The 26935-nt window shown below is 29.0% G+C and overlaps 2 protein-coding genes and 2 long non-coding RNA genes across 7 annotated transcripts; 2 read left to right on the plus strand and 2 right to left on the minus strand.

Annotated features, from left to right (window-relative positions):
- Positions 1 to 2154: 2154 nt before the first annotated feature.
- On the minus strand, positions 2155 to 7651 carry LOC103867918 (mavicyanin). Its single transcript, XM_033292389.1, has one exon. The coding sequence runs from the start codon at positions 3003 to 3005 to the stop codon at positions 2406 to 2408; it is 600 nt and encodes a 199-aa protein (XP_033148280.1). The 5' UTR covers positions 3006 to 7651; the 3' UTR covers positions 2155 to 2405.
- Positions 7652 to 18845: 11194 nt separating this feature from the next.
- Positions 18846 to 20263, plus strand: LOC103867919. 2 transcript variants are annotated; one of them, XR_004458482.1, is made up of 3 exons: positions 18846 to 19086; positions 19268 to 19358; positions 19862 to 20263. It is a non-coding gene; the product is annotated as an uncharacterized LOC103867919 (long non-coding RNA). The 2 variants fall into 2 exon arrangements; XR_001958611.2 differs by having other exon boundaries at positions 19268 to 20252.
- LOC117134256 lies at positions 19420 to 22630 on the minus strand. The gene is made up of 2 exons (XR_004458483.1): positions 20818 to 22630; positions 19420 to 20772 (listed from the first exon to the last, which is right to left on the minus strand). It is a non-coding gene; the product is annotated as an uncharacterized LOC117134256 (long non-coding RNA).
- A 1208-nt stretch (positions 22631 to 23838) lies between these two features.
- On the plus strand, positions 23839 to 26354 carry LOC103867920. 3 transcript variants are annotated; one of them, XM_009146015.3, is made up of 3 exons: positions 23839 to 24315; positions 24640 to 25916; positions 26036 to 26354. In XM_009146015.3, the coding sequence occupies exons 2-3, from the start codon at positions 24663 to 24665 to the stop codon at positions 26063 to 26065; spliced, it is 1284 nt and encodes a 427-aa protein (XP_009144263.1). In that variant the 5' UTR covers positions 23839 to 24315; positions 24640 to 24662; the 3' UTR covers positions 26066 to 26354. The 3 variants fall into 3 exon arrangements, with proteins under 3 accessions (XP_009144263.1, XP_009144262.1, XP_033148186.1); XM_009146014.3 differs by having other exon boundaries at positions 23841 to 24322; XM_033292295.1 differs by lacking the exon at positions 23839 to 24315 and adding an exon at positions 24383 to 24407.
- Positions 26355 to 26935: the final 581 nt, after the last annotated feature.

A 26935-nucleotide genomic window follows, 5' to 3' on the forward strand; every position in this document is an offset into this window, starting at 1 on the left:
TTGTTTGATGTTTTAATTTAATAAAAACTATAAAATAAAAAATTATTTTATTATAGTATTATGATTGTTTTTTACATATGTTTTTTGAGATTTATTTTATAACTAAAACTCATTTTTACACATAAGTTCAAGTTAATATTTGTTTTTTATAGTTATGGTGCATAGATGAGTTGTTATAAACTTTATACTAAGATTAGAGAAAGTACTATACATAAACATTTAAATTGAACACAATCTGAAATAAGAAATAAAAAGTAAAAAGAAATGAAAGTTAAATACACCAATCAAATCAATGACAACATTATTCATGTTCTTATGTACTAATTTAATATTTTATTAAATAAGTCTTTAAATTTTTATTTTGCTAGGATTTAAAAAAAAAGGGGAAAACATTATATTTTATAAATCTTCATTTTATTTACAATTAAAAAATAAAAAAAATAATATTAAAACTCTTTTACAAATTTGAATAAGATTTTAGAAAAGGTAAATTATTGTCATATAGCCTATTAAAATTTTCTTCTCTTTAGAATTTGAGAAAAAAATATTGCTATCAAATAATTATTTTTAGTTATAAATAAATATTTTCAAAATTGGTATTTTTACAAATCGTATGAATACTAATTTTATACTTCTTTGTTAATTATATAATTTTAGTATCATGTTCATCATCAAACACTCTCTTAAAAATTATATCAAATACATTTTTACAATTCTCTTTTGGTTAGGACTTAAAAATATTATACAAATTTCTTTTGTTTAGTATATTTTTTTATAAAAAAAAGGAAAAACAACTATCAAATATTCTTTTACAGTTTGTAGGATTTTAGAAAACGAAATTAATATTTTGTCTAGGATTAAAAAAAATTCTATCAAATAACTATTTCCAGTTAATATTAACTATTTTTAAAAGTTGCAATTTTCAAAATTAGTTTTTACAATTTTTCTTCTTAATTGAATAATTGTTACTATCATGTTTATCATTAAATTTTTGAAATAAAAATTACTGTTAAACAAAATTTTACAATTCTCTCTAGTCACGATTTAAAAGAAAAAAAAAACAAATCTTAATTGGTTAAGATTAGAAAAAAAAAAATTCTTTTAGAAATTTCTTTTATTTAATATTTTAAGAAAAGAAAAAGTTATTTTCACATAATGGAAGTTTTTATTGACACATACAAAATCAATTTTTTTTAATTGGAACATATCACAATCATATTACAATTAGTTTTTGTTTAACATTTTTTTCTTAAAATTTAATGTTTATCTTTTATAATTCTCTATCTTTAGTATCTTTTAAAACAAACAATTATAATAAAATATAATAATAATAATAGAAAATTAATAATAAAAAGACTATTAAATAATATTTATAAGTAATTCTTAAGAAAAAATGTTTTTATTATTTTAGTATATATATATTTTATGATATAGTTTAACAAATATCACATTTATAAATATATAACTACCAATCATGTTAATTAGTAATTTTGAAGAACTAAACTCAATATAATCTTTTATATTTATATTTTCATTAAAAGTTTAGAAAAGAAAAATTATATTAAATAAATTGTTTTCAAATCTATTTTTTTTAGGATTTTGAAAAAGGAAAATTTTTAAAACAATTACTACTAAATATGTTTTAAAATAGTTTTTACTATTAAATAATTTTTAAAAGTAGTTATTCAAAAATAATTTTATTATCTTATTATATATATATATATATATATATTTTTAATCATTATATATTTAAATACATTTTACAATATTAGAAGAAAAAATATTATCAAATAATCTTTTGCCATTATCTTTTGATTAGTATTTTGAAAAGGAAAATTACTATTAAATAATATATATAATAAGATTTTTAATAAAATTTGTTTTTGTTAATATCTTAGTGTATATTTTTAATTATGAGATAACTTCACATGTCACAATCTTTAATATATAATTGCTATGTGTCGCGATCCTGTTAATTAGCAACTTTGAAGAACTAAGTTTTATATAATAAGATGTATTATTAAAGTTATAAATTTAAAACTATTTAACCATTATAAAATAAAATTATTTAATTTGATTAGTTACACCGATTTTGATAAAGTTAAAGTTACTTAGAAATACAAGAACGTCTTACATATTGGAACATAAATATTCTTCTAAACATCTTATATTTAAGAAGAGAGGAAGTATTATTTTACAAATTTATAAATTTAAAAAAAAACAGTGCAAGAAGTACATAATTTAAGTTCACAAGGAGATCAAAACGAAATTGATTAAATTTATTATTTTAAGTAATACAAAACAATGAAAGGGAAGAAGAAACAAGATAAGGGCAACTCAAACTTCTCAAAGGCAAAAACTAAACATTAAGAAGTAGAACCAAAAGGCAACAATTTGCTTGTGTATCAAACTAAGATGAAAAGAGAAAAGAAAGAAATTAGTGAGTAGAATCCCATCCACGCACTAGAATCCGAAGCTGCACTATGTGGAGCTGGTGCTGGCCCCATCTGGTACCTTGGACCATTATTAACCGGTGAATCAGCCAACGGAGATGGTGAAAAAGACGAGAATGAGCTGGGTGATCGGAGTGGTCTAACAGGAGCTGCAACAGGACCCAACGAGGCTGGTAACACTACTATTTGAAGCTTTTGTCCGATGTCGCAGTGACCAGGAACTCCGCATATAAAGTTGTGGACTCCTGGGTTTGTTAGAGTGACCGTGTCGGACCCGGTTTCGTATCTTTCTAATGGATTAGATGGTTCACACTGCTCGAAATTGTTGGGAGTGACTTCGTTGACGTCGTGGTAGTCTTTGCTGTATACGAAGACCAAAGAGTCTCCGACTTGAAAAGTTCTTGAAGAAGCCCATGCCTCGTAATCAACGCCCATCATGGTCCATCCTTTTGAGTCTCCGACATTGTGAACGGTGCCTCCAACTGCAACTCCAAAGAGTGCCACAAAAATCATCAAAGAAGTGAATAAGGATCCGTTCTTGATCAAAGCCATGATCGATGTTTTGTTCTTCTTTATTTGGAATGAGAATTATGCAGGCTAAGCAAGTTTGGAAGAGATATATGAAGTTGTAAGTTTGTTTGGTTAGAAGTTGAGAGGCGCTGAGATGTTTATATAGGGCTCGAGGTATCGTTTGAGCATATAACCTTTTCCCTTTGAGAATTTGAAGATTTTTATATTTATCTAACCAATAAGATATACTATATAATTTGATTAATTCCTAATATTGTTTTGCTTAGGTCCGTTATTCCGCTTTTCATATATGAGAGAGATACAACCATAGGATGGACCTTATCTACTTTGGATTTTCTTTTTCTAGTTTTGTTTTGCATATTATTGATTTCCTTTTTTTTTTATAATGGTTCTACGTAACTGATTTAGTGATTTGCATCCTGCAGTTCTTTCCTTTTCCTTTATGATCTAATAATATTAAGGGCAAATCTCCAAAATAGCACCTTTCTAAGTTTATATCATAAAAATAGCACTCAAAAACTAAAATGACCAAAATAGCATTTTATCTTTTGAAAAATTTAAATTTTTTTACTTTTCAAAATTTGAAATCTTATCCCCAAAACCTCACTTCTTAACTCTAAACCCTAAAACCTAAACTCTAAACCCTAAACTCCACCCCTTGAGTGCTATTTCTGCGACTTTTGTCCTTGAGTGTTAGTTTGGAAACAAAAACTTGATTTAGTGCTATTTTGGTCCTTTTCTCTAATATTAATTCCCTTAAAACTGGTGTAAATAAACAGATTTTATAGATTATCTTTTTATTTTTGCAACTATAACTTTAGATATCAATACTATTAAAACAAAATCAATTTTTATCTACTTACAAATAGATTAGGTTGGACCATTATATTTAATTATATCCCTTTTTTATTATTTGAGGAGCATTGGTAAAAACTAACATTTGATTAGTGTGTTTATTACACGTGTACCATTTCTTAGGTGTCATCACCACAAGCTCTCTCACCTCATTATTTTAAAAGCCCTTTCTCAACTAGATTAATTACAAAAAAATGCCATTGGTCATTACATTATAGTATATTATTTTAAGACTCATCGTTAACTCTTTATGTACATCATGATATCATATTTTATAAAAATGTCTTTCTACCAATGCATTTCATATTTCATGTTCGATATTATTGTTGCATTCTATCGTTTTCGGTCAATTATATATACTTGGAACACTAATATATATATATGAAGTTATATGCATACTTTGTGATTCGGAGATAAACTTTGCATACGTTTGAAATACCTCAATGTTAATCAAAAATAAATAAAAATATTTTATATGTTTAGTTTAATATAATGCATAAGCTCGGACCATATAGTAGTTTATTGCATGAAAATGAAAAGAACAATGTTTACATTAAGTCACATAGATATGATGCATATAATTGACCGAAAATAGATCTACAATAATTGCTTACGGTTTTGTAAATCACACCCTTTTAAATATGTTTTACATGAAGTTGCTGTCAAATTAGGTATCTTCTTCTTCGATTTTATGTTGCATGGTAATATTAGCATAAAATACAATAATAGATATAAATGCAATTAAATTTCTTTTCAAATTCGATTTTACTACATTGACTAAATTTACTACATGATTTTCAATCATCATAAATTTTATAATAATTACTTACGATTTTGAATAATAATTCCAATCATCATAAATTTTATAATAATTGAGAAACTAGCTATAAATGCAATTAAATTTCGCAATAATTCGATTTTACTACATTGGCTGAATTTACTACATGATTTCCAATCATCATATTTTTTTTAATAATTGCTTATGGTTTTGAATCATAGTTCCAATCATCATAAATTTTATAATAATTGACTACATGATTTATTCACGATTTTAAACTGATTGGAATTATAAGAGCAATTTAGGATTTTAATTCCATCACCATAAATTCGATTTTAAACTGATTGAAATTTAACATTAATTGTAGATTAATTATGTTTGCATATATAAATAGGAGTTCATCATAGCTACATGTACTCACAATTGTCTCATTTTCAAAACTATTATACCACTACATTCAATCTATCTAAAAATCATGGAATTGTTTAACTCGGTTGCCGACTTGAAGCCCTTTAAAACTATGTGGAGAGTGATGGTGGATATTGTTAGAATGAGGTAATGCATTTCTTACAATTCACTTAAGTCATGTGATTAATATGCTTTAAGGTTTTAACTTTTGTAATGCTCATAATAGGATTGCAAATGAGGAGTTTTGAAGACATTATTCACCGGAGATGTTTTTCTCAATTTTAATTTGTTTTTTATTATATTGTGTTCCAGAAGGATTTATTATTCTATTGCTTATGTTTTGTTTTATCTTTAATTCATAGTTGATTTATATTAGTTTTTACTTTCTTTTATGGCTTTTATTGACTCTTTTTCGCTACTTAGAGGACAAATAAAATATAACATAGACAAGTTAAAAAAAAATCAGGTTTAATTAGTTAGTGAAATCTGTATTTTAGTCTAAACTGTTATTTTAGAATTTTTACATTTTTCTATGCAATGTACCTTAATAATATATATTAATTCAAATTAATAATATCTTTAAATCTACTCATTCCGCGCAGAGCGCGGATTATCACCTAGTTTCCTATTATTTCTATTCATATCTAATTTGATTATTAAATATACATCATACCTAAAATTAAGGAACTAACTAACTAATCTGTTATTTTTTAAACTAATGAAAATAATTTATATTAATTCTAAATTTAAATAACTAATCAATTATATTTTAGTTATTAATGTAATAAATACTTATATATATATATATATATATATATATATATATATATTCATTTGTATATATACAACTATATATTAATCCAAATGCAAAAAAAAAAACAAATTGTTCAAAACCTTCACCAAATACATAAAAATATAATTTTTATAGTTAGAGTATTAAATATATATATATATATTTATATATGATAAAATAAATATTAATAGTAATTATACGATGAAACATGTTACTGTTGATAGGTTTATGAATATATTTTTTACGAGTTACTCAAAGAGACATGTAACATATATATCAAATATAAACTAATTGAACAAATATATTAACACAAATATATCATAAAACATTACATTAACATGAATAGATGCCAGAGAGTAAGGGTTAATATTATAATTATTTAAAAGTATAATTATATATATATAAATTATAAAAATTAAGAATTAAATATAATAAAAATATATATCAAAATAAAATAATAAATATTTACATTTCTAATGCCAATAATGAAATTAACTTTTAAATTTAAAATAAGCCATAGACAAACATCAAAAAGTATCTAATAACATGTGAATAACAAAAGTACACTAACTAAATAAATAAACAATTTTTTTTTGCAAAACGTAAATCATTAATTTGTAATAGACGTATACCTATTATTGATGCTCAAATATATTTCATTTTTAGTATGCATCCTCTCAAATATTTATCCATTAACAAGATGGAATTTTAGTTGGACTAAAATTGTATTTAAATTGAAATATCACTTTCATAATATATTCACTATTCATCTGAACATTCATGAATATATATTACAATACTCTAAATATAATAATAAATCAAACCAAATTACATATTGGATCATTTACCAGCTCAACCGAAAACCAGATCTCGGGTTTTAGCAGTTGTTACAGGTTTTATAGAATTTTTAAATAACAGTTTTTTCTTTTTGAAAACTAAAATGGATTACATATGAGCCACCGAATTTGCCAATTTTACTGCGGGTCGGGTCGGGTTTCAAAACATTGAATATAATGTTCTATTTGTAATATTTAAGTATAGATACAATTAAAATACAAATTTATATCAAATAAATTTGGAATGTTTCGAACAAAGCGCGGGTCAAAATCTAGTTCTTAATTAAAATCTAAAACAGATAAACCTATATGAAAGTGCAATTACGGATCAATAACCACAAAGCCTAAATAAATTAAAGTAATGACCAGAAAATTCGACTATGATAGTTCCTATATTTTATGTATTTAATTTTCTCTTTTACTCTTACTCACGCTTGAAACTTTGATTTCCTTTTCAATCTATTTTACCATGAAATTAAAAAATTCCAATTCATGTTATTTGCGTTAAATCTCTTAAAATAACTCTTAAATTGTATAATTTATTTTAAAAACAATTGAATTTGTATATGACATGTTATTAATTTTCGGAACCAAACATAGATTTTATATGTTTACTCTTAGGTTTGTCTTTTTCCTGTATGCAAAGAACATCAAAACCCGTACAACAAAATTTACTTAATAAATTGCTAAAAATACTTTAGTTAATACTTTTTATAATACACTCTGTCAAAAATATTCTAACATTTACGATTAGAGTCTAGTGATTATTGTTTAGAGTTTAACTAGCTTAAGACACGCGCAATTGCGCGGGATGAATTATATATATAATTATTTTTATCTATTATTATTTATTTATTTTGTATAATAAAATTAGAGTAAGCACATAAATCAAAACAATACATCTTATTTATTTACGATACTTTTTTGGTAAATAAATAAAAAAATTATTTTATTTATTTTATATGGTATATAACTAAATTTCAATGACATGGACATAAATATATAGTATATTTATATATATATATATATATATATATATATATATTTATTTATTATTGAAAATTCATACTCATATGATAAAAACAAAATTTCTAATGTGCAATTTTTGAATGAAAATTTCAAAATTAAAATATTAAGGTTTAAATATTTTTTTCAATACAAATTTAGAAATTATAATATTTAAGTATGTTTTTATGTTATATAGTTTAATTTTAAACTATATTAATATATAATATGTATGTCTAGTAAATGAGACTTCATATTCATACGATATATGATCATTTGTATCTTGTTATTACAAAAAAAAAACAACTAAACCATTGATTATAAATTTTATTGTGAGACATTTAACGTGTTTAGTAATTTATAGTCATTATAAAAAATCAAAATATAACATATACAACCAATTAATTTTTTTATTATATAGTTAATGTGGTTGTTTAATATATTTTAATAATATAAAATTAAACAAAAAGAGCTAAGATACAAAAAATATTATAAAATATTTATTATTCATAAACATTAATTGTCATATATACGTTAATCATATTAGGCAATTCCGTAGCTTTTATTTAAGTAAAGTGCAAGATTATTCTTTTGTACACTATTTATCAATTTAATAGTTAGTTTAATAAAATGACATTTTGCAAATATGACTCAAAACTTGAAGTCAAACACAAAACTAACCAATATTTTTTTTGAAACTTTGACTTGTCTCTTTCAATCCCAAAGTTCAGATTATTCACGAAAATACCATCACTTTTTTTTTTTTTGAAAATGCATATTTTACTTTATCACCCTCATCTTCCTCAAGTATTCACAATATTGCCATTGCCATCAATACACCAACCACCATGAACAACCAATTTGAAGCTCTTAATGCACCTAAAAATCGATTTACACTCTTTCTTTCTCAATTCTTATGAACCAAAAACAACATCTCTTTACTTTCTCTCCATATTTATCCAAAAAAACCCAAGATTTTGATTCTAAAAATTTTATGGTTCATGAAGCCATCGAAACTTACAATTTTTGGTGGATAATTTTTGTTTGAAATTCTGGGTGCTTAGAGAAGACTTTTGTGTGATAAACAATTTATCTCACTGGTTGAAATTATAAAACTAGTTTTTTTTTCAAATCTGTTCGTCCAGACGACTTCCGAGTAAGTCGTCTACAGACGACTTACATGGAAGTCTTCTGGTCAATGCAGAGGTTAATTTTGCAATTGACAATTAATGTGTTTTTCTAGACTTCCATCTTTGTTTGTTAAAAAAAAAATTCGAGACGACTTCCATGTAAATCGTATAAAGTAAACGGGTTTGTTTTGCATTTGACCGGATTGTATCAGTAATTTGACTTTTCCTGGACGACTTAGTCAAAAATTAAAAAATCAATATTTTGTTGTACCTAGACGACTTCCATGGTTAGTTTTGCAATTGAAAAATAAAACAAAAAAAATTATTTTTTTCTAGATGACTTACACGGAAATTCTCCATCAGACGATTTAGACGAAAGTCGTCCATGATTTTATTCCGAGATACTGGTCAAACCTTGTTTATCTTGGACGACTTCCTTTGTAAGGACGACTTCCGTGTAAGTCGGCTAGAAAAAACTAATTTTTTTTGTCTTATTTTTCAATTGCAAAACTAACCTGAGACGACTTACATGGAAGTCGTCTAGGTATAACAAAATATCGATTTTTTTATTTTTTTACTGGACGACTTACAAGGAAGTCATCCATGAAAAGTCACATTTCTGACACAATCCGGTCAAATGCAAAACTAACCCATTTTCCCTAAACTTACATGGAAGTCGTCTCGATTTTTTTTTAACAAACAAAGATGGACGACTTCCATGTAAGTCATCTAGGTTAAAAATCAATTGCAAAACTAACCTAAATGAACAACTTCCTAGAAGTCTACCAAACGACTTCCTAGAAGTATACCAGACAACCTCCGTGGAAGTAGTCTGCATCAATGTTTAATAAACTTTCATTTTCTCTAAAACTATAAAGATTTTTTAATTTTTTATTGTTAATTCATGTATATTAGTCAATATTGGGGCTACTGAATAAAATTTATAATTTAATTGGTGATATTTATAAGGTTACCAACATTCATGCAGGAAAATGGCCTATTCCTCTATGAACTAATTGTTGCCGGCTTTTTCACACACGAACTTTTAGTTATTTCAAATCTGATATCTTTTAAAAAAGGAAACAAAATATTGTCAAATTATATTTCGTTTTTAAAATTAAAAAAATATAAATAAATAAAAATAATAGTAGTTGCAAAAAAAAGTTTTAAAAAAAAATTAATACCATAAACAAAACACTAAACTCTAAATCTAAACCTTCAACTCTTTGGTAAATTCTAAACCCTTTGATAAATTTTAAATTCTTGAATTTTAAAAAAAAATTATTTTTAACACAATCAACAAAACACTAAACCCTAAATCCTAATCCTAAACCCTAAACCCTTGGATAAACCCTAAACCCTTGGGTAAACCCTAAACCCTTGGATAAATCCGAAACTCTTGGATCAAATCTTAAACTTTAAGATTTATGATTTATTCAAGAGTTTAGGGGTTACCTAAAAGTTTAGGGTTTAGGGTTTAATATTTGTTGGCAGCGTTAAAAATACTTTTGAAAAACAAATTCTTTTTTTTTTGCGATTAAAAAATTTTCTTTTTGTGACTAATACAATTTTTATTTTAAAAATATAATATAATTCAATAATATTTTGTTTCCTTTTTTAAAAGATATTGAATCTAAAATGACACAATCTTATTGGTTGGTGAACCTACAGGTTCACCTACGGGGTGAACCCAAGAATAAGTCTAAATTAAAATGGACCAATCTCTTTTTTTTTAAGAATTCTGAATTTTATTCTCATGGTGAGACGTGGCTATAAAACAATGTTGTAATGTTTCTCAATTAATATATAAAAGATATTTAGCGGACGAGTGGATTGGGTTTATAAACTTCTATAAATGTTTTATAATTATTCTCCAACATTTATAATAATTTAGGAATCTTTTTTTTTTATCAAAAATCTAAAATATTTATAAAAATAATTATTTTTTAAAGATAAAATTGAAAAGTGATATCAAAACTTGTAGCAAAATTGAAATTATCTCTTTTGGCAAAAAAAAAAGAATTCTCTCTATGCTAAAAACTAGGGGTGGGCAAAAAAACCGAACCGAACCGATCAAACTGAACCGACCGAACCGAAACTGATTCGAACCAAATCAAAGTTTATTTCAAATCATTCGGTTGAAGATTTTCCCAACCCGAACGGTTCAGTTCAGTTCAGTTTAAACCGAACCGAACCGATAAACCGAAGTGTTTTATAGTTATTTAAATTAAAAATATTAGTAAATTAAAATCCTAAGATTAAGCCCACGTAATTTCCTTTTACACTAAGAAAATCCTAATATAATTTGATTTCCATGAAACTAATATAATTTGTTATACGGTTTCATGCTTTTGTGTAACCATTATTGTATTTCTCTCAAAGACGTGTTCTGTTTTCAATTTTTGTTAGTGAAAAGAACAATATGGAATCATGGGTGTAGAGTTATAGTAAAAATATAGATAAATACTCGTATAGTATATATATAACATATACTAATTATTGATTCGTTGCAGCTTTTTTTGATGATATCACATGGAAGATGACTTATTACATGCTTTTTTTAATTCTTAAGAGACAAAAATATTGTTTTTTTCTTTTTATTTAGTTAATTTTTGTTTGATTGAATTCTTATAAAGTTATAAACTATATTTGTAACATTTTAAAAGGTTTTTATTTTGGTTTTATATTGAATTTAATTTACATACTTAATTTTTTATTATGACCAACATGATTATTTCATGACAACCATATATTTATGTATTACAACATAATTTCTTGTACAATAAATAAACTAAGAAAAATCCGATTAAACTGAACCGAACCGAAATACAAACCGAATTGAATATGAACCAAACCGAATATAAACCGAACCGAACATAACCGAACCGAAATCGATCCAAACCAAACTAACTATGGTTTACTTCAGCTGAAAAAAATCTAGAACTGAACTAACCAAACCGAACCAAACTCGAACCGAACCGATAAAATAACCGAAGTGCCCACCCCTACTAAAAACTGACAAAATGACGCAAAACCAATCTTAGAAATCCTACCCTCCCACTCTAACAAAGAACGTCGTCGCCGAACACGTGAAGTCCGATGAATGAAATCGCTAAAGACACTGTTAAAATTTAAAAACAAAACGGAAACCATGCTGAAGAACAACCAGAAGAAGATCTCGCCGAATTATCTGCAACCTTATAGAACCATGAAGGAAAAGCGACACTATAACAGTTTACTTGTCCTAGCTAAGAGATGAAAGTATTACAGAAGAAAACAATCGCACCAGCATCTCACATCTGAATATTTGACGTTCATTAAATTTTCTAATTAAAGCAATGGATTAAAAGTTAAAACAGCTTCAATGGTTGGACCATTGTTATTCTGTTTATTACGAACAATAATTACAGACAATCAGATTACATGCAATGATTTTGTTTTAGTAATTGTGTTGTCTTAAAAATGCTTATGGAGTGTCACTTTGGCCGGGACTTGTGATACTCACCTGATATTTCAACTTCTTATAACTATTCGAAACTAGGTCGCAGGTTTGTGTTGGATTATAAAAAAGAACAGGGGAGAACTTAAGCTTTCAAGCTTCAACCTGTTTTGTGAACTCACCGCTTGACGCTGAAGGTTTGGTCATAAGAGATGCTGTTAAGAAATGTAAAGAGCTGGGGTTCTGGCATATTCGGTGTGAGTCGGACTCATCACAGCTCATCAAGACTCGTGATTAGACGGTGGAACCTCCAGATCTACGGGATCGTTTCATATATTAGGATTCAATGTAATGCTTTTGACTCTTTTTCTTTTGTTTGGATTCCTAGTGGAAGGTATTATTATGTTGCTGGCGGATTGGCAAAGCAGGCTTTAGGCCTTGTATGAGTGGTTTAACCACATTTACTCTTATGATTTATTGAAGTTGCTTTCCAGAAAAAAAATATAGGGGTTTTTGCCAAAACTAACCCACAACTTGATTTTAATCCAAACCTATACCCAAACTTGAATCAAATGCAAAACTAACCTAAAATCCTAGTGAAATTACAGCTCAGCCCCTTGTGACCAAACAAAAAAAACAGAAGCTATTTTTACGAATATAGCCCCAGTAAATCGTCTGAGTCGTCTGAGATGTTGGAAGTCGTCTGGACGACTGAAGTGTAAGTCGTCTGGTACCAGTTTATTTTAAAAATAATTTATAAATCTTGTAAAAAAATATTTTGATGCGTAAAAAATAAAAATCAAGTAATTATAAACAGTTTTAACTAATATAAATTAAGATATGATAAAATTGATTTGTTTTGAAGATAGATGAGTGAAAGTAGTGAATCATGAAATACTTTGGTTTAGGAGTTTGGCAAACATATGTTGTAGTATTGTATGTATTGTTAGGGTTAGATTTTGGAAAACTAAAATATTTTTTTCAAAAATTAGTTTTCACCTATATGTGTTTATTTTTGTGTATAGTAAACACTTTTCAAGTTTGATTTGGTTTTATGAAGTGTTTAATTAGATAATATATTAAGTTTAGGGGTTATGTTTAGGGTGTGGACGACTTATATTTCAGTCGTCTGTTGAATAATCTACCCGGACGACGTATATTTCAGTCGTCCAGACGACTTACTTGTAAGTCGTCTGGGAAGTCTTCTATTTTAGTTTCCCGCTAAAAATATTTAATTTTCCGCTAAAAATATTAAACTCTTCTGGACGACTTACATGTAAGTCGTCTGTTTTAATTTCTTCACCAGACGACTGAAATGTAAGTCGTCCAGGAAGTCGTCTGAGTCAAAAATATTTAATCTAATTAGATTTTTTGTCTCCCTATAAAAAGAAAAATTTACACATTCTCTCTCCTCCTCTCAAATGGCTGCAACAAAAATGTAATGTTCATCATTCTAAAACTCTCCAACCTCTCTCTGATCTCTTTGACTTGAAAACACTAATCTATCTCTTTTGCAGGTTTTTAATCAAATGGTACTCATCTTCCACTAATTTAGAGGTAGATCTATTAATTTTAGATATGTATTTTTGTGTGTTCTATAAATGTAGATTTATCTAATCTTCCACTCATTTTCTCTATTTTTAAGTCATTTGAACGTTTTTGGATATGCAGGTTTTTCAGATCTGGATTTGATGTGCAGGTTTTTCAGATCTGGAAGACTTCTCGGACGACTTACCTGTTAGTCGTCTGGACTTCTTGGAAGTCTTCTGACAAAGTCGTCTGGACTTCCAGGAAGTCGTCTGGACTTCCAGGAAGTCGTCTGGACTTCCAGGAAGTCGTCTGGACTTCTAGGAAGTCGTCTGGATTTTTCTGAGCGTTTTGGTAAGTTCTTATGTCTGATTTTTCTTCATTTGGTAACTTCTTGTTGTATAAAGTTCTTACTTTTTTCCCAAACTAAAACTCTCCAAACCCACTCTAATCTCTTTGACTTGAAAACACCAAACTTTATATTAATTTTTCAATTTTGTCTCATGTCTTTGTTACTAATCTATTTTTTTTTTTTGCAGGTTTTTAATTAGATGGTACTCATCTTCCATTAATTTAAAGGTAGATCTTTTATTTTTAGATATGTAATTTTGTGTGTTCTGTAAAGGTAGATTTATCTAATCTTCCATTCATTTTTTCTGTTTTTAAGCCATTTGAACGTTTTTGAATATGCAGGTTTTCCAGATCTGGATTTAATATGCAGGTTTTTCAGATCTGGAAGACTTCTGGGACGACTTACTTGTTAGTCGTCTGGAAGTCGTCTGGAAGTCGTCTGGAAGTCGTCTGGAAGTCGTCTGGACTTCCTAAAAGTCGTCTGGACTTCCTGTAAAGTCGTCTGGAAGTCGTCTGAACTTCCTAAAAGTCTTCTGGCAAAGTCGTCTGAACTTCCTGGAAGTCGTCTGGACTTCTTAGAAGTCGTCTGGACTTCTTAAAAGTTGTCTGGTCTTGTCTACTCAAGTGGAATCCAAGCTTGTCTTTGTAGATGAATGATCTATAATAGTTTTGTTTGTGGTCTGTTTTGTAAATTGCATGTATACTCTTTCAGTTGTGAATTTTTTGTAAAATCAGTAATAATGTTTTCCAAGATGTATTAAATGTGCTAACAATGTGTTTACACATTTACAAATCAATGAAATAATAGACTTCAGTAGCCTTTTTCTTATCTTTGGATCTCTCATATGCAATAATAAACTCCAATGGCCTTTTTCTCATCTTAATAAACAAGAATGTTGGTAAGAGATGGAAACAAATAATAGTAACTAGTCAAAACATATCATATTTTTTATAAGTTTGCATTGAAAAACTTAGTCAAATTTAGTAAAACTAAGGGAGAGAACATATTTTGTAAATATGAGTTTTACATATCTTGAAGTTACTTATCACTCTTAAAAATACAAGTTATTCAAAAACTAACGTAGAAGACTTAAAAACTAGTGGAGAAGACGCGGACGACTTCAATCTAAGTTGTCTAGACGACTAAACTATATGTCGTCTGGTCAACGCAGAAGTTATTTTTGCAATTGACTTTGAAATCTGTTATTTCGGACGACTGAAAGTTAAGTCGTCTACTATTGTTTGGTTAAAAAAAAAACTCCAAAAAAGTTAGACTACTTACATTTCAGTCGTCAGAGGTTAGTTTTGCATTTGACTAGATTATTTCAGAAGTTTGACTTTTTGGACGACTTACATTTCAGTCGTCTAGTGAAAATTAAAATAATAATATTTTTTTAAAAGTAGACGACTTACAGTTAAGTCGTCATAGGTTAGTTTTGCAATTGAAAAAAAAAACTTCAAGATTTAATTATATACAGACGACTTATAATTCAGTCGTCCACGAGACGACTGAAATGTAAGTCGTCCAGGATTTACGAGGTTTGACCAGAATCTCGGAAAAAAGTCCTAGACGACTTACAATTAAGTCGTCTGTTGGACGACTGAATTATAAGTCGTCTGTGTATAATTAAATCTTGAAGTTTTTTTTTTCAATTGCAAAACTAACCTATGACTACTTAATTGTAAGTCGTTTACTTTAAAAAAAATATTATTATTTTAATTTTCGCCAGACGACTGAAATGTAAGTCGTCTGGGGAAGTCAAACTTCTGAAATTATCCAGTCAAATGCAAAACTAACCTATGACGACTGAAATGTAAGTCGTCTAGGTTCTTTGGAATTTTTTTTGAAACCAAACAATAGTAGACGACTTAACTTTCAGTCGTCTCAGGTTACAGATTTCAAAGTCAATTGCAAAAATAACCTCTGCGTTGACCAGACGACTTCCAGGTAAGTCGTCTACAGCCAGACGACTGAAAGGTAAGTCGTCTACAGCGAGACGACTTCCCAAGTAAGTCGTCTGACGAACAGATCTGGAAAAAAACTCGATGTCATACCTTAAATTGGTGAGATAAGTTCTTTAGCATACATAAGGCTTCTCCAAGCACACAGAATCACAAACGAAAGTCACACACCCATAATCGTTAGCTTCTATGACTTTATGAACCATAAAAATTTTAGAATCAAAATCTTGGGTTTTTTTAGCTCATTGTGGAGAGAAAGTGAGAGATATGTTGTGTTTAGTTCACAAGAATGGAAAAAGAAGAAGGGTAAATCGATTTTGGGAGCATTAAGAGCTTCAAATTGGTTGTTCATGGTGGTTGTGGTATTGATGACAATGGCAATCTTGTAATTACTTGAAGATGATGAGGGTGAGAGAGTAAAAATGTCATTTTCGAAAAAAAAAATAAAAAAAAATTGATGGCATTTTCGTAAATTATATGAACTTGTGGGGTGAATAGGGCAAAACTAATTTTCAAAAAAAAGGGAGGTTAGTTTTGTGTTTGACTTTAAGTTGTAGGTCAATTTTGCAAAAATCCCAAAAATATATAACTATTCGAAACTAATTATCTAGAAGATATAAAAACATATGAAAAACAGATACATTTGAAAGCAAATTTACTAGTATTCCAAACTTAATACTCCCTCTGTTCCTTAATATTACATGTTCTAGAAAAAAATATGTTTTAAAAAGATTTTTTTTTTACATTTTCAAAACATGTTTTATTAACTAATTACAAATTTCAAAAAACTTAATTACAATTACTAAATTTGTATTGGCTTAAAATTATGGAATAAAGATAAACACAAAAAGATTATGTAAATTTAGTGTGTTTTATTAAAATGTGTAAAAATATTAGAATATGTAACATTAAGAAACTGATGAAGTATTCAGATAGGGATATATTACGTTATTTAATTTTATTTTATTTTGTACACAGATATACTTAGTTATTTTGTTATAAAAAAGGGTTAATGAGGTTAATGTAGGCTCGGATTACGAAACATATTATTTATAATATATTGACCACAAGACCAGTTACGTCGGTCGTACATTCCGTCACGGATTCCGCACGTCAATAAATACCAAATACAAATGAAAAGTAACCGATGACCACCCCTCACATGATTTAATGACGAAAGAATGGAGATCTGATGACTATATCAAGAAGTGCCCCACCCCATGTCCTTGCAAGTTTATTTCCTTAATATATTTGTTTTATATAATGAAATTTACTAAAACAAAGAGTTTGTCTAGATTAGATCTTGGCTAGCTACCAAGAAAAATGTCAGAGGTGGATAAATTGCGTTTGTCAAGAACTTGGAACTTTGTACTCACAGTAACAAAAAATCAAATACAAACAATTTTTCTGAAATCAGTAATGCAAGAATCTATAAAAGACACTTTATAACTTTAAATATAAAATCTTTTGTTCTATAAAATAATTTTTAAAAATTTGAAATATTGAGTAGTGACACTCTATAACTTCAAATTTGAAGTATAATATTTTTATTTGCATTTTAGTCCTTATAAAAATATATTTATATTCATGATTCTTAAATATTTCGTCGTTTATCTTTTAATACTTAAAAATTGTATATTTCATAAATATATTGAATTTGCTTCTATAAATTTAAATTTTACACATAAAATTAATAGAAATTTTTTAAAATAAGATCTAAAATATTTTAAAACTAGATTTAGACAACACCAATATTACAAAATAAACTTAATAAATATTATGAAAGCAATTTTATAGAATAATATGGTATTTTACTTGTAATTTAATATTTAGCTATGTAATTCTGTGTAAAATTTTATATCTTAGTGCAACATCTTATTAACTAATATTACTATAATATTTTTATATATGTGCTATTTATTTATAAAATTTTATGAATTTAAATTAATTATGATAAATAAAAACATCATAATATTAAATATAAATAGTTTTGAAATTAAATTTAAAATTTTTATTTTGGAGAAAATTATTTCTAAACTTCAAAATATAATATCTTTTTGGACATGCTCTAGAAAAGAAAAAAACTACATATCATATGAGTATGATATATCTACACTCCCCAAGTCCCAATGTTAGCAAACAAAAAGGTTCCTTTCTTTCTTGTTTTGGTCACTAGTATATTTATAAATAATTTTCTGACAACCTAGCAGCTGCCATATTCCTTATTTTGTTCACCACTAAATATTCTCTCCTTCGCTATTAAATAAATCATTGCATTTTTGTTAATTATTTGTTTTTTATCTTTCTCTTCTAAGTTGGATCTGTTCCCTGAACTCATTCTCACGTTTGATATATAAAAGTTGGATTTATCAATAATCTTTTTTGTGTATACGTCTTTACAGTATACGACAAAAAGACAGTTGTACCTTTTATATATAATAGATTTCTATTAAACATTACAAGTTTTAAATGATCAAAAACTGAAGAAATGAATAGGTTCTTGTTGCCAAATACCTCACCAATAATCTAGGAGCTATCATCATTTATTTTACCTCTAAATATATATTTCACTCAACATCTTATACTATAAAATTGGCTTATCTGTCCTCTCACGCGTCCACATCACTCTTTAGAGATGGGCATTCGTTGACACATGTCAGTATTTAAGTAGTCTACGTTTTTTTTCGTTTATGGGCTGCAAATGAAAAGGGCCCACTTAAAAGAAAAATCGTCGTCTCCTTGCTTACCCTAGCAGCCGTCGGATGAAACTGACATTGTAACGCCAAAGGTCATCATCCTCCTTTCTAATTAAGATTTACATTTACGATCTCAAACCCACCTCCCACTACTTAACATTGATTTCTCCGACTCTTTTCTTTTGCCATATTCTAATTTGCTCCTATAAATAGGCATCGAGAAATTGGATCACTCACCACCTCCTTCACCAGAAATCAGAGAGGTCGGGTGTGGAGTCTAGGGTCATCGTCACTATAAACATCAATTTCAAATTCGTACGAGGTCATTCTCTTCTCCCCTTCGAATGTTTAAAGCTTATTATCACACAACACCTAACTCTGCATAACCAATTTATTGTTCATTCTTTATGCCGAAAATTGCAAACCAAGTCTTCTTCTCTTATTTGACCAAAAAAAAAAGTCTTCTTCTCTTATAATATCTCATGATATGTGTTTGTTCTCAGCGGATCTTGGGATATGTAACATGAATTTATACCGCCCAGAAAAAAAATTGACATAAGATGAGAAAGAGGTCTGATCAGAGGTCAAGGAGAGGTATGCTTGTGTCCTTTTCGCATCCGTATCGAGATTTACCAACGTAATGCCATGAACAAGGTTCTGTTTCAAGTATGATTAATTTTTATTATCTATTTTTGATTTAACATGAAAGCTGTGACTGTATTTGTTGATAAGATGTTATCTATTTTTGATTTAACATGAAAGCTGTGACTGTATTTGTTGATAAGATGATCTTAAAAATTTGTTAAATGGTTAATCTATTAAAAAACAGAAGTAATCAGCATTACATAGAATTTTTTGTACGTATACTAGAATAAGGGTGAGTGTTTCAAAAAAAAAAAAAAGTGTTTCAAAAAAAAAACTAGAATAAGGGTGGATACGAGGAATAGGATTGTAAAATATATTAGCTTAATTGCAGAACATTTTTTTGATGCTGCTTTAAAATGAACAAAACAGAGATTATAGAAAAGTATGTGTGCCATCATGATCCATGAGTTTTGTTTGGATGATGGTTTTGATATCTTGATAAATGGAATTAGGAGAGCGAGAAATGGACATGGAGGAGGATAATCATAGATTTCTCTCTTTCCAAAAATGAGATGAAGGTTTGTATGATTGGCGCAAGGGATAGCTTTTCTTCAGCCAATCCAATACTTTCTGAAATATTAAAACTGCTCAGATGCAATGGTAGAGGAGCGAGCACATGTCGTGAGTCTCGTGACTGAAGGTGCAGCTGATGAGATCATTTACTTTAGCTTGGAGTATGATTATATATCCACTTCTGTCGTAACATGTATATGTTTGTGGAATGGATCTGAATTCTTTAAAAATCTGACCAAGATACTAACTTTTTTTTTTAGTTAAAACACGTGAAAGCTAAAGGTTAATTAGTTTACTTCAGCATTGTAAATAAAATTCATAAATTCCATACAATTTGCATACGCTATTGTCTTAAGTATTATTGTATTTGGTGGAGCCTCCTTGATGTATAAATATTAATATTCATATTATGAAATTAGTAGCACAAATTGTTTTGTCTTAAAATTTCATCTTTGTCTCTCTCAGGTCTGTACTGTATGAACAAAGAGGTGGGATTAGAAATAGTTAGCCATATACTGACGCAACATGCAAACTTCTTTAGGATATCCTTTCAACTTTTTCTGTTTTGATCTGATGCCTTTGTTCTGTATATAAACGTAGTCATGTTGTTTCTCTGTTTTAATGTGATCCTTTTGTTCTGTCTATAAACGTAGGCATGTTGTTTTTTTGACAAAGGCTTTTTGTCAAAAAAATTCCAAATACTATTTTTTGGCGTGTTAGTTTATGTTCTGTGGTTTGGAAGTTAATGGGATCAATACACATAGTCGTTTTTTATGCCTCAGTACATGAGAGAAGTAAGATTTGATCGATGATGAATTACCTGGTCTTCTTTTGTTACCATTTAAGTATACTTGGAGGCACTGCATCATCACGTCCATATTTCAACAACAAGAACCTAGAATATCGAGAGAGCATACTTGCACATTCCTCATTGAGATGCAGCTTAGATACCTTACTCAAATCGAGAGAGCGGCTTATCAACATAGGAGGTATAAGAAGCACACCATCATCACATGACAACATATATCCAAAATTTCACATTTTCTACTACAATCATTTTCCCCGCCCTTTTCATAGGCTGTCACCGGTGCTACCTTATCTGGATAGAGAGAGTTCGCAATCTAAGTGGCAGGAGAAAAGCGTGTTCGGAAAAGGTGTACTACTCTAAAGAGTACCTAAATTATATCAAATATTAAAAACTCTGTAGAACAATAGTTTTAACTCAGGTAATTGCCCAGTTTGGAGCCGAATATAAATAACAGATGTGTGTCGTCCTTTAGCTTTCACGGTTCATAGAGGGCAATAGACGTAGTGCAGGTAAAACAAATATTTAATTTTTCTTTTGTGTTTTTATCCTGGATGAGTACTAGAGAGCTTAAGCCAATGTTGTAAGAAAATCGAGTAAATATCATGTATAATAATGAAAGATAGTCTAACGAAGTAATTAATTTTGGGCAAGTTTGCTATCATCTGTGATTATTGGTATCATGCATTAAAGTTTATAGTTTCAAAGCAATGTATTAAAATATATATACATGAATTATTTAAAACAATAATTAACAAAATAATATATACCTATCTTTGTTGTTTACTGCTGCTCTACTCAGGAAAAATCAGAGAGGGAAAAATGTTGCTTGACACACTTGACTGGGAACACACACTATGTCACTATCTACATCTGTCATTGCTGAAAAAGGTTTAAAAACAAAATCAGTGTTTACAGTATTCTTTTAGAAGACAACTATTTAAACAACATGGCGAGACTCAAACCCATACGAAGCTGCGACTTCCAAAACATGAATCATCTATGCAAGAATTGCTGCTACCTTTTGAGATTGGAGAAATTTATCCAATACATAGTTCATAGATAGAAAACAATGTTATTGTTTTTTTTTCTTTTGTGGGGTTTTTAAAAAAAAATTCTTACCTATACCAATTTAAAATGATTACTACTCTCCTATGAATAAAATTCCTACATTCAAAATTCCTTAGAATGAGAAACACTATAATACAACAACATCTATTATTCTAAATATACGAACCATGACATGATTTGTAGACCCAAAACAGACACATTCATTATACTTATTCTCGCTCCCGACCATAGACATTTCAACACTTAAATGTACAACTATATTTACTATGAAGAAGCAATCAACTACACTAAACTACAGACACTATTAACTACCACACACAAGAACACAACAATTTGAACTCTTCCGCAAATAAAACATTCGAACCCGGCGCGCAGCGCCGGAATACCACTAGTAAATTTATATTTTTTAAAAATAAACTTACCCTAAGAGATTAGTATATACTTATCGTCTCATCTTGTATCATAGAAAGCTAGTTGTTCACAAAAAAAATAAAAGAAAAAAAAGAAAGCTAAAGAACACCATGGAGGAGTTAACTAGTTATTCAGTTTTATTCATTGTTTCCCTCAACCATTCATAATTAAATCTGGAAATCCTGTGAATGTCGAATTAATCATCCCTTATATATTAAATGAGAAATATTGTAATAAATGTATTCACACTATAATAGACACGTGACACCCTCACAATGATTTGATAATAAATATGCTAACACGTTCACACTATATTCATAAATGTGTTCATACTATATATTTTGTATTTTTTTAATATAAAACTCATATGCATGGTTCCAATAAAACTTTAGATTTTTCGGTTCGAATCAAAACAAATAACGAATCAAAAGCTAAACTATATATATATATTATTTTTATTGTTTACCGATAAATTTGGACAAAATATTTATAAGTTTTGATTCAATTCGTTATCCGTTTTGAATTAAACCAAAAAATATGGATATCCGTAACTCTACGAAATAAATCAAAAACTATAATACAATTAAAAAAAAGCAAATCACAATACCAATATTTTTAGGAGTGATTATCAAATTCGATCTTTTATATGCATATATATACATATATGTACATAATTATATATATATATATATGTTATATATTATAGTTTATATATGTTTTACAATATTTTAATGAACTAAATTTATTTTATTAGGTATTAAAATTTAAAAAGTAAATAATATTTTATTTTTGTAATAAAACGTTATTATTAATTTTTTAATTATTTTTAAAATTTTATTTACGGATCAAATCGGATATTTACATAATTATATATATATATGTTATATATTATAGTTTATATACGTTTTACAATATTTTAATGAACTAAATTTATTTTATTAGGTATTAAAGTAAATAATATTTTATTTTTGTAATAAAACGTTATTATTAATTTTTTAATTATTTTTAAAATTTTATTTACGGATCAAATCAGATATTCTTTAAAATTCTAAATCATTTTGGATATCATAGTCACCGACTATCCAAGTGGCTAAAGATTGAATCGACATGAATGCCTCCAAATACTCGGATATTCGATCTGTGTCCACCTCTATTTACAGATACAATTGATTTTTTTTATGAAAAAAATTCACTAATATCCCAGGCCTTTTTAATTTTTAATTAATTTTAATTTTTTTCTTTCATGTATTATTTAGAACAAAAATGTCATTTAATTAATTAACAATATCTTTATATATTTGTCATTTATTTTTATATATTTTTACATAGACATACATGTGCACCTTGATGTGAGCACTTTATAATTATTTACCACTACTGAAGTATCTATTTTTTTTTTGGAAGTTGAAATATTTTTTTTCTTAATGCTTCTTTCACTACCGACCAAATTGTAGTAAAATGATTAGTCTTAATAATTTTCTTTTCTTTTTCTTGAACTATTATCCGTTTACAAACTATAATATGAAACCATTGGTTCGACATGACGATTATCTAAATTTATAACATAAAAATAAACAAATAATAATATTTTTTGGTTTTTACCGAAAAAACTAAAAAATCAAACATTCTAACAGAATAAACCAAAAAATAATTTAAAACCGAACTAATATCCAGATTAAACAGATTTAATATGTTTTTATTAAAAATAATGAAATTAATAATCATATTCCGCGCAAGGCGCGGATAATTACCTAGTTAGAGTAATTAATCGACCCGTATAGTTAATTAAATCATTGAACACATAGCATGCATACCTACCCAAATCCCCCTATTATACGAAGCACATGATAGAGAAACAAAAGAAAGAAAAAAACCTACTTTAAGTAATAAATTAATTAATCAAGATGGATTAACAGTATAATAAACTTATAATGAATTTAAAAATGACGCGGACTAAAGTGAAAGAAGAATATGACAAGCTCATATATATTCCTTTCTTTTTCACCACGTCGCTTCACTATTATTATCATCTTCTCTCCCGAATCAATCATCTTCTCCAGTAACCTCTCCTTCTCTCTGTCTCTTCAACCCCGCGTTTTCTCACTGGTATGAGGTATCTCTCTCCTCCCTCTTTCTCTCTATTAGTAATGAGCCTAACTCCTCTAGAGTGGAGGGTTTAATTACGAATATGTATCTGCGTATGGATACATCTCTATTTTCTTATTAACTTTAGATTTTGACTGGGAAAAAAAAAAGATTTTGGATTCATTATTGATGGGCTCACCGTATAAGTCTTGTGGGCTTCTCTTTGTTTCGTTTCAAATATTATTTTCCTCAAAAAGATAATTTCTTGATAAAGGAAGCAAATCTTGATAAACTTTCAAGAAGTCGAGAAGAAAGTCTCCTCATGATAAAATTCGATTATTGCAGAAACAACAACTGATCTCCGTTTAATGGCGAGCTTGACGATGGAAGAGAAGCAACTGGACTTCAACCGCCCGCTTCTATCAGTTAGACGTCCCGCACACGCTTCAGAGCCCGAGAGCAAACCAAGATCTTCCGATCCAGTAACCAACAAGACCCCTCCTCCTTCTGCTCCACCGGTTTACAAGTCTGATATCAAGTCAGGTCCCGTAAGGAACCCAGGAACCGTCCCTTTCCAATGGGAACACCAGCCGGGAAAACCAAAAGACGAAACCAAACCGGGTTTACAAAGCTTCGTTGAGCCACATTATGTGCCAAAGCCTCCTCCTGGGAGGGGTAGAGAACGACAAGTATCATCAGTGTGGAAGCCTGAAACCAGAGTGGAGGATGCAAAGAGTTGTGATGAACAGGATCTAATGATGGGGAGGTTCTTGCCTGCTGCTAAGGCAAAGGAACCGGTTAAGATGAAACAGAACAAAGCTGGGGATAATCAGATTTGCTTGAGAAGCTCTTTTGGAGTGTTGAATCCTGTTCCGTCTGTGAGGATGCAGGCGCAGAGAGCTGTTTCTGTTCGTCGTATGCGTTCTAAGTATCAAGATAATTCTAATGAGCCTGTGAACGAAGATGAGAGGAAGTTGAGACTAAATGGTTCAGTTGCACAAGGTGGGTCATTAGCAGTTGAAAGCTCTTCTTGCACTTCACGCGCTAAAGTCAGCAGAAACTTTGGTGAGCTCTTGGCTAGTGATGATAATGCATGGAAACCTTCTTCAGAGTCTCCTGTGGCTGAGAAAACTCTGTATGTAGATACTGTGCATTCAGTAGACAAGGAGGTACAAGAAGAGTCCATGGAGCAATCTTTACTTACAGAAGAAGTGAAGAACTTGATTAGACCCGGTGAGGAAAGTGTTATAAGAGATGAGGCTTTCACTGAATGTACTGATCAAGCTATTGTTGCACTGCCAAAGTCCAATGTGGTAGTGGAGGTTACAAAGGAGAAGATTGATCTTGAAGTCAAGTTTAAGAGAAACACAAGGAATCTTGATAGTTCCAGGCTTCACCATCGTTCAACTTACCATATTGTGCCACCACCACCATTACCAAAAGCTCCTTCAGATTCTTGGTTAAAGCGTACATTGCCAACAATCCCACCAAAGAACAACTCATTTACATGGTTACAGTCTCTTGGAGCTGATGATAATAAGATTCATAATCAAGCAAGTCCCAAGTGGGAAACTATGGTCAAAACCTCCAATGCACAGCAAGGCTTTGTGTGCTTCTCCAAGGTAAAGCTTATGTTGTGTCTTTAATTTTCAAAGTCAATGCTTGCTTGGTCAAATGTGTTTTGTTTTTTTTTTTTAGCAAATTGATTAGCTTACTTGTTGAACATGTTTTGATCTTTCAGGAGACACTCAACCCTATACCAGAGGCGTAGCAAGATCTGTATGTTTTCCACACCAACTTACTTGTAAATTTCAACAATAAAGATGGGATGAGCCAATAAAGTTTAGGATTTTTAGTATATATCATGAAATAAAAGGGTCCTAAATGAGAAAAGCTATGAATATAGGTGTGGGTTTGTTTCTTCTTGTTTAAAGTAATGTACAGCTAACAGAGATTTTTGTGGCAATAATACTCCATAATACCACGTGACACTGTTTCTTTTGCCCTTCTTTATATGTTATCTACTACTAGTAATAGACCTTTTTTTTGTTCTTTTGTAATTATGTTTCTGAAATGTAGAGCTGAGAAAGTAAACCTGAAGACTACAGAACTGAATTAAATACATTACCTTAATGGTTACTAGCGCAATTATTGAAAAAAGTTTTGGTGTGAGAAATTCAAAGTTGATCCCCTTTATAGTGTCATAGAAGGTCTAATATGTTTCAAGAGTAAGAAAAAGATTATTAAAGAAAAGAGAGGTTTCTTCATCAGCTAGGTAGACATGAAAGAAACTGCTGCTTTAAGAGATGGTTTGTTGATCTTCGTGATTCTTCTATCTTTAACGCTTGTATCCATGGCGGTTTTTACTTGCTCCAAAGAGAAGAAAAAGAAGAAAGATTCCGGTTGCATTGGTGGCTGCGGTTGTGGCGATGGAGGCGGTTGTGGTGGTGGAGGAGGTTGTGGTGGTGGAGGAGGCTGCTAATCTTACACAAATAAGATATCTCTTGCTCATTAGTTAGTTTCCTTGGTTTTAGCTACTAATCCGAACGTACCTAGGCATACGTAATAAGCACACTATGTGCATTATCTTTTTATTATTGAAAGTTATGACCAATGGCAATATCTAGTTGTTGTAGTACCG

Source organism: Brassica rapa, chromosome A05 (genome assembly GCF_000309985.2).
Source record: "Brassica rapa cultivar Chiifu-401-42 chromosome A05, CAAS_Brap_v3.01, whole genome shotgun sequence".
Taxonomy (NCBI): Eukaryota; Viridiplantae; Streptophyta; class Magnoliopsida; order Brassicales; family Brassicaceae; genus Brassica; species Brassica rapa.